The sequence below is a fragment of the Streptopelia decaocto genome (assembly GCF_964273445.1).
Source record: "Streptopelia decaocto genome assembly, chromosome: 1".
Taxonomy (NCBI): domain Eukaryota; kingdom Metazoa; phylum Chordata; class Aves; order Columbiformes; family Columbidae; genus Streptopelia; species Streptopelia decaocto.
The window spans coordinates 200,341,062-200,353,641 of record NC_138663.1 but is presented as its reverse complement, the minus strand read 5'-3'; the positions used below and the strand labels follow the sequence as shown (position 1 = coordinate 200,353,641).

Genomic DNA, 12,580 nt, shown 5'->3' with positions numbered 1-12,580 from the left:
GTCACGTCCGCTGGCGGGCGCGGACCGGAAGGACGGCTCTGCGGGGCGGGGCCCTGCACCCGGCAGTGCGTGGCCCCGCCCCGCGGGTGGCCCCGCCCCTGGAGCGCGGCGGTCGCGCGCGGCAGGTGCGTTCCCGGCAGCGCAGCGGGGCCGGGCCGGGACACCGGAGCGGCGGCCGGTGCTGGGGCCGGCAGCCTGCAGGGGGCGGGCTGCCGCCGGCGGCGCTGAGGCCCTCCCGGGCGCTGCGGACCCCGCGGACGGTCGCTTCCCGGCCCTCGCTCGGGGCCTGAAGGGAGAGGGAGCATAGTGAGGAGCGCCGGGCGGCGATGCCGTGTGCATGTCGCGATATCACAGTGGTTGTGTTGCACGGGTTTTAACTGGGGAACCTGGCAGAGCCCGGCTTAGTGGAGGAACATGGAGTTTGTTCTTGAGTTTCGCTGTTTGTGGTGTTGCTGATATCTGCATCATCCATCAGTTTTCTCGACAATTAGTGCACAGAAGACAGTAAAAGCTCTCATAAATATCATTCTGTATCTGCCACTTACAGGTGCTAAGTGAAAATGAATAAGGACAAAAAAATTGATGACGAAGATGATGACAGTGACCAGTTTGAAGACTTCCTGGAGAATTTTAACCAACTGGAACTGCTGGAGACGCACAGGCATTTGATTCCTGTAGGAACTCAGAGCTGCTGGTCAGGACAGTCTGATGATGATGATGATGAACAAGAAAGAAGTGAGGAATGGTATGAAATGCAAGAAAAGAAAATGGAAAAAAATCCAGAGAAACTGCTGCTCTGGGCAGCTGAAAACAATCGGGTAAGGTATTTATTCTGTTCATATGTATCACTGGCGTGAATGGTATTTTGTGCAGACATCTACAGTTTCATCAACACTACACTTTCTCTTCCCTCTCTGAACTATTTTGATCCAGTTTTGCAAAGCAACTGTATGTAAAACGTCTCCCTTTGTAGCCCCCACACTAAAATATCTCTGGATTCATTAGCTTTCTGTGACTGTAGTTCAAAATTCGAGAAACAGCACTCTTCTTAAACTTCTGTATACTGAAAGCATGCCAGGCTTTTTTTTTTTTTATTCCTGGCAAGTAAACCTTTGCACTGGGTGGACGGGGTGTAGTTGAAATGTTATTTTCTCAAAAGCTCCATATGCAGATAATGGGTGACAGTTTTCCTATATTTTTATGGAAAAAAACCAACCCTTTTTGTTCTTGGAAGTGAGGGACAAACAAGCAAGATTCCTTTTCCGCAGCTTATTACACCCTTGTGTACATTTATTTTAATTAGTTGTCTTTCTTACACACACCAGCTCCATCTACCGTTCTGTGGAGGTATTTGTCTTCACAGTGAATGGGGATTAGGTGTAAGGGAAAGGTATTCCTAAGGCATTGCAAGTAGGTTTCATGTTCTATCTCTTTAAAAAGAAAACAAAACAACCCACCCAAATCAAACACAAACCTATTAAAACAAACAAACAAAAAACAACAAACAAAAAAACACCCCAGTAACAATAACTGCTTTAATTTTAAAATTTCTTGTTGCACTTAAGCCTTTTTGAGACTGATGGTAATTGCTGTTCCATAAAACTCCAGAACAGTAAAAGCCACATGCCTTGTTTGCAGAGTTTCAGATTAAATCACCTGTTTTCTTTAACTAGCTGAGTACAGTGAGAAGGCTCCTTTCTGAAAAGCTGGCTCCAGTGAACGCTCGCGATGAAGACCAGTACACTCCTCTGCACCGAGCTGCCTACAGCGGGCACCTGGAGGTGGCACACGAGCTGGTCGCCCAAGGGGCCGACGTTCATGCGCAGACGGTGGACGGCTGGACGCCTCTGCACAGCGCCTGCAAGTGGAACAACACCAAAGTGGCCGCGTTCCTGCTTCAGCAGGGCGCAGACATCAACGCCCAGACGAATGGTTTGCTGACACCGTTGCATATCGCTGCGGGGAACAAAAACAGCAGAGAAACCCTTGAACTCTTGCTGATGAACCGCTACGTGAAGGCAGACCTGAAAAACAACCTGGATGAAACTGCCCTCGACATTGCTCGCAGGACTGATATATATCACTACCTTTTTGAAATAGTAGAGGACTGCATAAATGCTGTGTCCCCCTAAAAGCTGTGGTTACACTTGTGAATGTGAGGTTTGCTGCCTCTTCTTTGTGTTCTGCACACTCATCCATGGTGGTCTGTCTCTTTGCGATGAAGTTTTCGTGTAAGATATTTTGGTATTCTCAGGCAAAACATCACTTCTTGCAACTCAGCTCAGTGGTCTTGCTCAGACTTTGAAGTGTTACTACTGTTATTGATGGTATACACAAAGTCTCAGTAATCTCAGCCAGTCTCTGTTTAATTAGTGCGAATTTGGAGGGGCTTTTGTAATTCGTCTGTACGGTCACAGTGGGAGGGAAAACAAATATTGACTTGACGTGAGAAAATTCTGCCTTGGTTTTGCAGTTTATTACAGCTCACTTGAAAATTATTTTCTAAGAAATGTAACTTTTTCAAAACTGCATGAAAGCTCAGAATGAATGTAACTTATTTGGGTGATACACAACATGTTTAGTGATCCTGGTGTAAGGCTTATTATAAAATAAAATATTCAACCCTAAGTACTTTGTTGTCATTTTTAATTGAAAGCTCAATTATCAGTGCAGTTGCCTGTTCATCAATTAAAAGCGTTATTCATAGGATGATAAACTGAAACTATTTTTTTTTTTTTATGGTACTTTTCAAAGAAATTACTTTCTGTAATGATCCTGTTTACTTTTGCCTTACAAACTAAGCTGAGGAGTCAAGTTTTAATGTCGTGGATACAGCATTAGTTAGAACAAGTAAACTTCAACTGTATGAGGATAAACAGCCACCATACTGTTGTGTCAGATTTAGTTACAGCTAATTTAGTTCAGGACACACTCAACAGTGTTTCTCTTCCACCTTTGAATCCCCAATGAGAATTTCTCATTCCAACTCAAATATTAGGACATCAGCATAGTTTGAGAACTTCACTGGTATTTTTTCCTCAAAATTCCTTAATTTCCAGACCGTTTATTGTCTTATTTTATACCTTTTTTAAATTTGGGATACCTTGTGTTGCTGATCCTGGGCATTCGCATCTGAGTTGGGTTTCCAAAAGTTCTGACAAATTTGGCTGCCACCATTTAACCAAACTCAGGGCGTTGGTGGGGGTGGGTGAGTGGGTTGGTTGGTTCCTTTAGATTTTGAGGCCTTTGGTGTGCACCTGAGCGCAGCTTCTCTCTGCAGTCCTGCCAGCCAGAACCTCACTGGTTTGCAGATAAGACAGGAACCCTTCATCTGAAGCATTCTTAGCAAGTCCTAGCACTGAGTACTACTTGGTCTACTTAAAAGAAAAATGTTAACTAATGCTATAAATTTTCTCAAGAGATATCTTAAATTCTTGCTTCCATTTGCCAGTCAGCTTTTCTGCCAGCAAGTGAAAAATTGTATGATTTTTAGAATTAGTTTGAGAGTTTAATTTACCTGTGTTACTGTTCACATCAGCTGTCTCAATCTGTATGTCTCAGTCTTTAAACTTCTTCTGGAGTATCAACCTCTCTGGATCATTTAGCTACCATCTTTTTTTTTTTCTTTTCCCCACCTTGGTTCAAGTGTAAGTTTCAGATAAAAATCAATACTAAATGCAAGTATTTAATGAGTGAGTGCTTTTAAGTACCAGTAATCTCAAAACAACTACTCTGAGCAGGTAGATCTTTTTGATCAAGTGGTTTAATACTGGTAGAACTTCAGCAATGCTGTCAGCCCAGCACACGATCTATATTGCATGGGAATCAGTACACTAAGGATTTTCCCATGGTAATGGCATGCTGCATGATTTTGAGTTTCAGCTTTCCCATCGACTTTAGAGTGGAGGAACTTGCTTCTCTATGTTAACAAAACTGAAGTGAAAATTGAAGATAAAACCTGAAGTATTGTCAATCAGCATGAGAGTTGTAACAAAACTCTTTGTTGTCCTGTGCAGATGCCTTCCTGAGTGATCTCAGACTCCTTCCAGACACCACTAACAGAGCTGAAGCACATATCTAACAGCAGCAGCGCTGGGGTATGTTGGCCCACATTTGGTGCTCTGATCAAGCACCTCTAGAGTGTCTCTCCCACCCGCCTTTGTAGAAGCTCTGTTCGGCACATCTGTTAGAAAACATAACTATGAATGGTACAAGATGATTTTTAATGCCTATTGACTGTCAAGAGGACATTTCTGGAAGACGAATATGCCTTGAAAAATAGGAAAACTAAAGAAATTGATTATATCATGCATTTGTGTAACTAGACTTGGTTTGTGCCTTGTAAGTTTTCACTACTGTTTGCAAAGTCTAGATTTCAAGGAAGCTACCGTGGGGCAAACCTTCTTGCCAGGCAAGCAGGACAGCTTCCCCTGTGCCCGCCAGCTGTGTTATCCAGTGACTAATCAACTGCCAGCTGCTCTTCTTTCTCAAAACTTCAACAGTGGCAAAACAAGGAGAGTCAAGTCCACTTCAGTCCAATAAACAGTGCAAGGAGCCATTGAAGGAGGAATGTTGTTTTTACAAAACTGGGGACCTGGCACCTGACCCCAGCGGGAGGGAAAAGACTGAGAGACATCAGACTATGAATCTTTAATGTAAAACAAAGTCTCTTTGAACCAATCTCGGAATGCAAACTGGTTGCTGTATTTAAAAAGTTAAGCTAAGGGGAAGGGAAACCAAAGAGCCAGGAATCCATGTTTTAAATAAATCAATAAGATTGTTAGAATTAGATGAATGAGATAGGCAAACTAAGGCAGGTGTCGGGTAGTTTGTAAACCCTTTAATATTCCACTAATGGGGAACAGGGGAGGGAATTCGCGGCCCAGATTTGGGATGGATAGAGGCAGGGGCTTTTTGCCCTATTCTGTGTGCCTACTATCAGGCAGCACACCCAGTCTTGCAAAACCTTTAATAAAATATGCTTTGCTGAGAGAACCTGCCTGGGCCTATTATATTAGAAAGGTAATTTGTTTCCTACAAACAGCATCTCAAGAGGCCTCATTTTATTAAAAGCATTATTAAAACCAAGATAGTATTGTTAAGCATTAGTAGATTTACATCATCCATCCAGTGAAAATGGACTCATCTTTATTTCCATCAGTCGTCATTGCCTCAGATGAGGACAGTGGAAACACCCCACAGGGTACAAGACATTCACGCCTGCTGCTGAGTGTGGTGACACTGAGGGACACAAAGGAGGAGCCGCTGATACCGAGAGCAGAGCCGTTAACGGTAACTCAGGCTGTCACACACCCTGTGCCCCAGGTGGGCATGAGGTGGGCACGGCCTGCAGTCCCCTGGGGACGGGGCCTGCCCGCACCCCGCCTCGGAGGTGCTCCCTCTGTTAAACCCCGGGCTGTGGAAGGGGGAAAAGGCCCCAACTGTGACGTGCGATGGCGACCCCGGGCTGTCCGGGGGGCACACGGCAACAGCCGGCTCCGTCCCGCGGCACTCGCGCCCCGCCGACACGCAGCCCTAACATGGCGGAGGGCGGGCAGGGCTGTCCCGCGGGGGCTCCGGGCCCTGCCGCTGCCCTCCCTGCTGCCGGCGGGGCAGGGCCGGACCGCCTGCGCCCGCCCCCGCTGCTGGGGCAACCGGCCCGTCCGGCTCCTACCTGCCAGGGCGCGGCGGCGGCCATGAGGGCGGCGAGCGAGGAGCTGTCGACGGTGGCGGTCGAGGAGTCGGGCAGCGGCGTGCGCGGCGAGGCGGCGGCCGGCGGGCAGCCCTGTGAGCGCCGCGATCCCCCGGCCCGGCGGCGGGGCCGCCTCACCGCCCCCTGCGGCTGCCGTTACCCGGCCCCCGCCCGGCCCCGCCGCCGTGTCCCCTCGGGGCTGCCGGGCCTTTCCCCCGCTGGTCCCCGCGGGCACCGCGCCTGGTGCCCCTCACCTCCCGCAGCCCCCCGCACCTCACCAAAGCGGTGCCCTGTCAGAGGGGGACTCCCCTGCCCCATGAGCCGCCCTAATCCCTCTTCACCTCCTTGGAGATCTTCAGTGAGCACGTCTCCTTGGAGATCTCGCCCTGCCTTAGATTGTTCGCCCTGGAGAGACACAGCAGCCATGTCTTTCCAGTGCCCGGGGTGGCCTTGGCTCCCTCCTCACCACACCACAGCCCACCAGCACTCCCCTCTGCGACCTGCCCACCTCGCTCCTGCCCTTGGGAATCGCACCATGCTGGGCAGCAAGGCCTGGCTGAACCCTGCCACGTATTTGTAAATTATTTGCTTTCAACAGTATTAAAAACAGAAGCAGAGTAGCATAACAGTCTTATGAGGAGCAGCTGATGGAACGGGGGCTGTTTAGCCTGGAGAAAAGGAGGCTGGGGGGAGACCTTATCACTGTCTACAACTACCTGAAAGGAGGTTGTAGCATGGAGGGTGTTGGTCTCTTCTCTCAAGTAGCAAGTGATAGGACAAGAGGAAACAGCCTCAAGTTGCACCGGGGGATGTTTAGATTGGATATCAGGAAAAAATTATTCACAGAAGGGGTTATCAGGCATTGGAACAGGCTGCCCAGGGCAGTGGTGGAGTCACCATCCCTGGAGGTGTTTAAAAGGCATTTAGACAAGGTTCTTGGGTGCATGGTTTAGTGTTAGAGTTAGGTTAAAGGTTGGACTCTGTGATCTTGAGGGTCTCTTCCAACTGAAGTGACTCTATGATTCTATTCTAAAGTGACATTACAATTGGCAAAGCATATTAGCAATCGGGGGGTTAAAATAACTGTTTCTTTTGTAATATGTTTTACTAACAGGGAAGAAACTTGCATATGTTGAGCCATCTAGGAGGGTCAAAGAAATACTAGAAGAAGAGCTTTGGTTTTGGAAAGAAGCATGCCAAGTTAAACACCCAGCTGCAGGTAATCCTCATCAGCAAATAGCAAGCATTTTTCAGGGTGAATAAAATGTACATTGTTCTGCGGAACTGTGGCAAAGTTACTATTTACAAAAAAAATCCTGGAGTATTTAGAAACATCCATGGGGAACATTTAGAAACAGAAGAATTCCTTATTGTCTCTATTACTTCTTTGGTTTTAGTCTGAAATTACAGGAGCATAGACAACGAGGATAATTCTATATGATCAGTTTAATAAAATGTAAACGAATGCCAGGCAATAGGGAGGTTTTATTACCTTTTTCTTTAAAAGAAGTGCTGCAGTTATTAGAATACTTTGTCCCCTTCTGCTGTTCAAAACTGAAGTTGGCGTTGACAAGAACAAGTTGAAGTAAGAATGATAAGGATAAATAAAGGACAGGAAAACAGTGAAAACAATTAGAAGATCAGTCTGTTTAGGCAGTGTAAAGGTTATGGAGAGACTTGATTACAGTAGGCAAATGACATTACAAATGGGTGTCTAAGAGGGAACAAGGTGGGGTCGGTCTAGCTAAACTATTGAAAGTTCTGAGAACTGGAGATAAAAATGAGGTAAGATCAAAGTAGACATAATTAGTGTTTTTTAAGAAGAAAAGAACTTAATGTTGGGACAATTTAACAAAAACCACTTAGATATACCCTTTTTAATGCACACTTTAAATATTTTGTACTTAAACTGGTAGCCTTGGCCGAGGCTCATTTGCTAGTCTTTGTGCAAGGAGCCTGAGGCCATGTGATTCATGTAAGACAAAACTTACATCATGCTGGTGGTTGCTTGCAGCCATAAGATCTATTAATCTAATTGTAGAAAATCAGTTTTGAGAAGTTTGTAATGTTTAAGGATAGGTCATCTTATCTGGTTGACTACAAGGTCTTACTACCTTTATCAGCCAAGCTGTTGTATTTTGTTAGGTACCTCTCTGTATAGTTCACTGAGTAATGCTGGTTATTCCACAGCTTCTCTCATTAGTTTGTTCTAGTGGTTGGTGTATTGAAAAACAAACCAAAAGCCTCATTAATAATTTGGATTTTCATGATTCAGCCTTTCTTGGATATGTAACAGTGCCTTTTTTAGCATCCAGGATTTTCTCCCAGAGAAGGTTTATACATATATATTTGGGTTTGCCTCTTTAGGTACTCTCACCATTGTTTTGCCTCCTCTTTTAAAATGTGAATACTAAATCTGATCATGATATTTCAGTATTTGTATCACTGGTGGCCTATGGAGAGGGAATAATTTACTTATTCTAGAGCTACATTAGAATATGAATTAGAGTTAACATTAGGACTAGGACCTTGAACTGGTTTTTGTCTGTTACTCCTAAATTCATTTTGCTTTTGCTCCACAATACACAGTTCCTCTTCTGTAACCCCACATTCCCTTCCATAGGGTATAGCTCTTCCTTAGTTATATGAAGCTGCATTTTGTCGGAATAAGTGCACTACTACATCTCCTAGTCATTACCTCCTCCACAAATGTAATAAGGGCATTTTTGCCTTTGTTTCCAAATTTTGAAAATTTTGAATCTTATGTTTGCTCTTATGTAGCATTGAGACCCAGGACTAACGTCACTGAAAATTAATGTAAAACAGTTGGATTCACAGCCAAAAATGTACCTAAGCTAGGTGATGTAGTCAATATCCTGTAAAGACCATTTGAACCTGCAACTCCATTACTGTGATTAGGCTCCTTAGGCAATTATAGCACACACCTGCAAATTAACTATTATACTTATGTTAGCTCTGTTTACAGTAAGTGGAGAGAAAGAAAAGGCACTTTGAAAACATAGTTCTTCTGTCTTCTCCTAGGTACCAGCTCTGTAAGTGCCTGTTCTTTTCCCATTGACTGTAATGGGGTTCTGGACAAGTAGCAGAATTGCAGATGTTAACATCAGTCTGCACAATCTGCTCATGCATTTAGTGTTACTAAGAGCTGAACCCAGCTGTATTTCACAGTGTTTATTTGCCAATAGATCAAAATTGTCTAGAATATTTCAGTTTCTTGTATGAATGGATGTTGCCATATAGGTTCTCATGATTTATGGGGGGGTCCTCCAATGAAATGTATGTTACAAAGGCTTAAAGTGCTAAAGGTAATATAGAAACACTATAAAAAATTAATTACAGGAATATGTAATATGGATGTATGACAAGCTCAATGTATAAATCTTATGTATAGCATAATATGCTATATGCATAGCATAACAATGCTACGTATAATAAGGTCAAACGTGTTGGTATACAGATTATTCAGCAAGTACCTAGTTCCTTTTTTCATCTTTATACATCTGGAGAATTAAAGATGCTCCTTAAGTGGCCTGGGTCCTGATAAACAATTGTCAGGTTGGATGGTTACTGATTTACACAGTTTAGATGATTAGTAAGTTTATTGTTTTACATAAATTGAATGGTTAGTAAATTGTAACTTTTCCACAAAATAAATTAGCTTTTTTGTTTTGGTGGGGTTGGTTTGGGGTTTTTGGGGGAGGGTATTGCTCTGCTATCTTTTTATAAAGGCATTTGACATTCCAGTATGACCAATACATCATGCTGGATGCATCAATGGTATTACTGCAGTTTCTTATACATAAAAGATCAGGGGCCTCCTGCTTCAGTTAGCAGCCTGGCAGTCCTAAGCTGTTCTACAGACAGTAGAGAGCATTATATACCTTTAGCAATGTGAATTGCTCTCTGAAATGTCAGTCTCTTTTCAGCTCTGCTTAACTACTTCTAATTACTGTATAGACCAAAAGGACTGTCTTTTTAAACTTACATTAATTCTAGAACAAGTTGAAGTCATCAGTTATAACGGTATTATTTTGACAAATTCTTAACAGTGGCTCTGGATGGAATTTGGAGTGTGAAAAAGAATTTCTCCCTCGGAAGCCTGAAACCAGTGTCACGGAACAAGAACAGTTTACTTTTACAGCCTCAGTTCTACTCAAGGCATGGAGGAATGAAAAGTAAGAGTCAATAATAAGAAACTGTCACTGTAACACCTCATCTTAAAATTGCAGGGTAATATTATTTTATAATTCATAGATAACTCATAGGACTGTAGATCTGCTTTTTTCAATGTTATTTTTCATCAGATTACCTATATAGTCTTTCTCACCTCTTCACATCTTTTTGCAGAGCTAACCCACCTCTTCCTTTAAGTAGCCAACAGACTTGAAATAGTTCCATAAGGAACTTGTTTAGGACTGCTATGTTGAGTGACCTTATTTCATATGCTGAAACCTCTACTAAGCATGGAATAATCACTTGTTGCCTACTGATGACTGGCAAGTGTTGGTTTTCTGTGCATAGTGAACCTTACTTGCCTTTCTTAACATCCAACTTTAACCAATTCAAATGGTTGGAAAAGCCCTTGGTCCAACACACCTCCTAAAAACCACTTGATCCAGGTAACATTTCAGGCATTTTAGCATTTGCCTGCAATGGTCAGCTGGTGCTCTGGGCATGTATTTCTTTCTTTACAGTCAGCGGAGTGTGGCTTTTATGGAGCAGATCAGTTCCTTATGAGCTGGTAGATTTTAGTGTAGTCTTCTCAGTGTGCCCACTTTCTGGTTTTCAGTCAAATGTATTAACATTGTAGTGGAAGGTGAGAGCTTTGAACCCTAAGGAAACACCAAGTCCATTAGCTTTGTAAGAGGAATATTGTTAGTTCAATGAGCTTGCAGAGTATGTGAACTCACCATATTTTTCTATTAAATGAAGCTGCTTCTTATGTTCTCAGGGGCTAGTGGTTTAAAAATACAACTAGCTGCTTGACTAACACCTTCCTTCCTCTCTTGATCTTGTGAGCTCTGGAGATAGTGGGATCTTAGTTACAATAGCAGCATGAATTAAGTTATTGCTAGTGTAAGAAGCATTTAGGCCTCTGCGGCTGTGCAGTCCTCTGCCATGGCTGCCTTTACTCTAGAAGTAGTGCTTGTAGGAATATTTTGATTATACAACCAGGCCTAATCTATGCTATGTATTAACTGAAGTCATTTGTGGTTATAAACCAAGAAAATTCTAGCCACACCATAGAAAATACAACCAAAGAATGCCTCAGGGTTTGCAGATGTTGCCTGAACTCAGATACCTGAGGTTTCTAGTGAAGTCACACCGAGTTTTCAAAGATCCTGATCTACTCCATTGTATGTTAAGATCTGTCAGAGAAGCACAGCCTTAAAACAAAGCAGTTTCTTCAAATCGATTTAGGTGCTGAAATTTATGGTATCTGTTGGTTTTCTTTGGGACCTTAGATGTATCTTTATTCCTAAGTGCTGCTGTTAGAGAGAAGTGGTGCTCTCCTCACTAGCTATAATGCCTGGTTTGCAGCAGAATAGGCAGGTGACATGAGAGAAGGGCTGGCAGAAAAGAAACAAGACAAGAGAAACACTGGAAGCAATCTGGCTTTGGCTCCTGTACTCACCAGCCCATTTCCATTCACACCCCTTCTTCTGTGTAAGGATCTGGCGAAGAAATGAAGTAGTAATAGTTGGGAGATAGAGTAGATACAGGCTGTGGAAATGGACTAAAAGGAAGAGCCTCCTGTGTTTAGTGCCAGAAGAAAAGGCACCACCAAAGAGAAAAGGAAGAAGCACAGACTAGGGGAATGAAAGAGGAGATGTAGGACAGAAGGTTGGGAATTCCTCAAGGGAACTGGAGAGAGGAGAACACAGTTCAGCAACACAGGGGTACAAACTGAAAGAAATGAAGGAAAAAATATGTAGGAGAAATAAGTAGAGGAGACAAAAAGAAAAAAATATGTAGCTGTGTTGCTTAATTTACTGAAGTTAATGCATTTATTATTGTTCCTCCCATTCATTGCCTTTTCCTAAAAGTGACTGGTGGTTTTGGGGGCTCACTGTGTGGTGTTGCATCCATCCTTACCGTGGGTCTTGTTTTTTTCTAGATTGCTGAACTTTTGTGCCGTGAAGACCCAAGCCTGTTTTGTTGCTTCAAATCAAACATCAAAATGACTGTCTGCCTTTGGAAATGTAGATTAGTATTTCTAAGGTTTTGAAGAAAGTTGTTCTTGGATAGGGAGCTATTTCCTCTTTGTCGTTATTCTATTCATATCCTTGTACTGCTTTTTTGTCAGATGTTGTAGTAACCAAATCTGATCCATATCTCAGCCAGTGCTGAAGATGTCACAATCCAAAGATTACAAAATGTTCTTCTGACAAAGATGTGCTACTGTGAAACTTGACATTGTCTTAGGCTTCTCTGTTCTAACGTCATTCTAAGTTCAGCAAAAGATTGTAATGTACGTGCCTTAAAATACCTTAGGCCTAGTCCATTCATTAAACTGAGCAGTTCATAAGCCAAGAGTTTGTGATTCAGTATCTAGCGTGATGTAGTAAAAGTTTAACCTAAATAAGCCTGTGATGTCTCTGTCTGTATAAGAGTTATCACAGCGTCAAAGAACCACAGAAACAGCATGAAACCTGAAATAACCTGTCACTTTATTATCTACTCTTAACCGTTATTACAGGGAAGTAATACCAAATGATCATTAGTTTGGTTTGTGTCACCACAACACTTGGGAAACAAATGTGGATCCTTCTAGGTACTGTATAAACCCAGCTTTGGATGGTCTTGGATGACTGGAGGAGGTACCAGAGAAGTTAGTGACATCTGCAATTACAGAACAGCGTCCAC

General features: G+C 43.2%; 2 protein-coding genes across 4 annotated transcripts; both read left to right on the top strand.

The window, feature by feature from the left end:
- The first annotated feature begins 12 nt into the window (after window positions 1-12).
- On the top strand, window positions 13-2,628 carry ANKRD49 (ankyrin repeat domain 49). 2 transcript variants are annotated; one of them, XM_082076252.1, is made up of 3 exons: window positions 13-125; window positions 548-818; window positions 1,674-2,628. In XM_082076252.1, exons 2-3 carry the CDS (start codon window positions 561-563, stop codon window positions 2,130-2,132), a joined length of 717 nt encoding a protein of 238 aa, XP_081932378.1. In that variant the 5' UTR covers window positions 13-125; window positions 548-560; the 3' UTR covers window positions 2,133-2,628. The 2 variants fall into 2 exon arrangements, with proteins under 2 accessions (XP_081932378.1, XP_081932379.1); XM_082076253.1 differs by having other exon boundaries at window positions 20-136.
- A 2,708-nt stretch (window positions 2,629-5,336) lies between these two features.
- Window positions 5,337-12,268, top strand: LOC309447081 (uncharacterized protein C11orf97 homolog). Of its 2 annotated transcripts, none has more exons than XM_082067366.1 (4): window positions 5,337-5,787; window positions 6,807-6,911; window positions 9,763-9,888; window positions 11,832-12,268. In XM_082067366.1, exons 1-4 carry the CDS (start codon window positions 5,454-5,456, stop codon window positions 11,837-11,839), a joined length of 573 nt encoding a protein of 190 aa, XP_081923492.1. In that variant the 5' UTR covers window positions 5,337-5,453; the 3' UTR covers window positions 11,840-12,268. The 2 variants fall into 2 exon arrangements, with proteins under 2 accessions (XP_081923492.1, XP_081923491.1); XM_082067365.1 differs by having other exon boundaries at window positions 9,763-9,943.
- The last annotated feature ends 312 nt before the right edge of the window (window positions 12,269-12,580 follow it).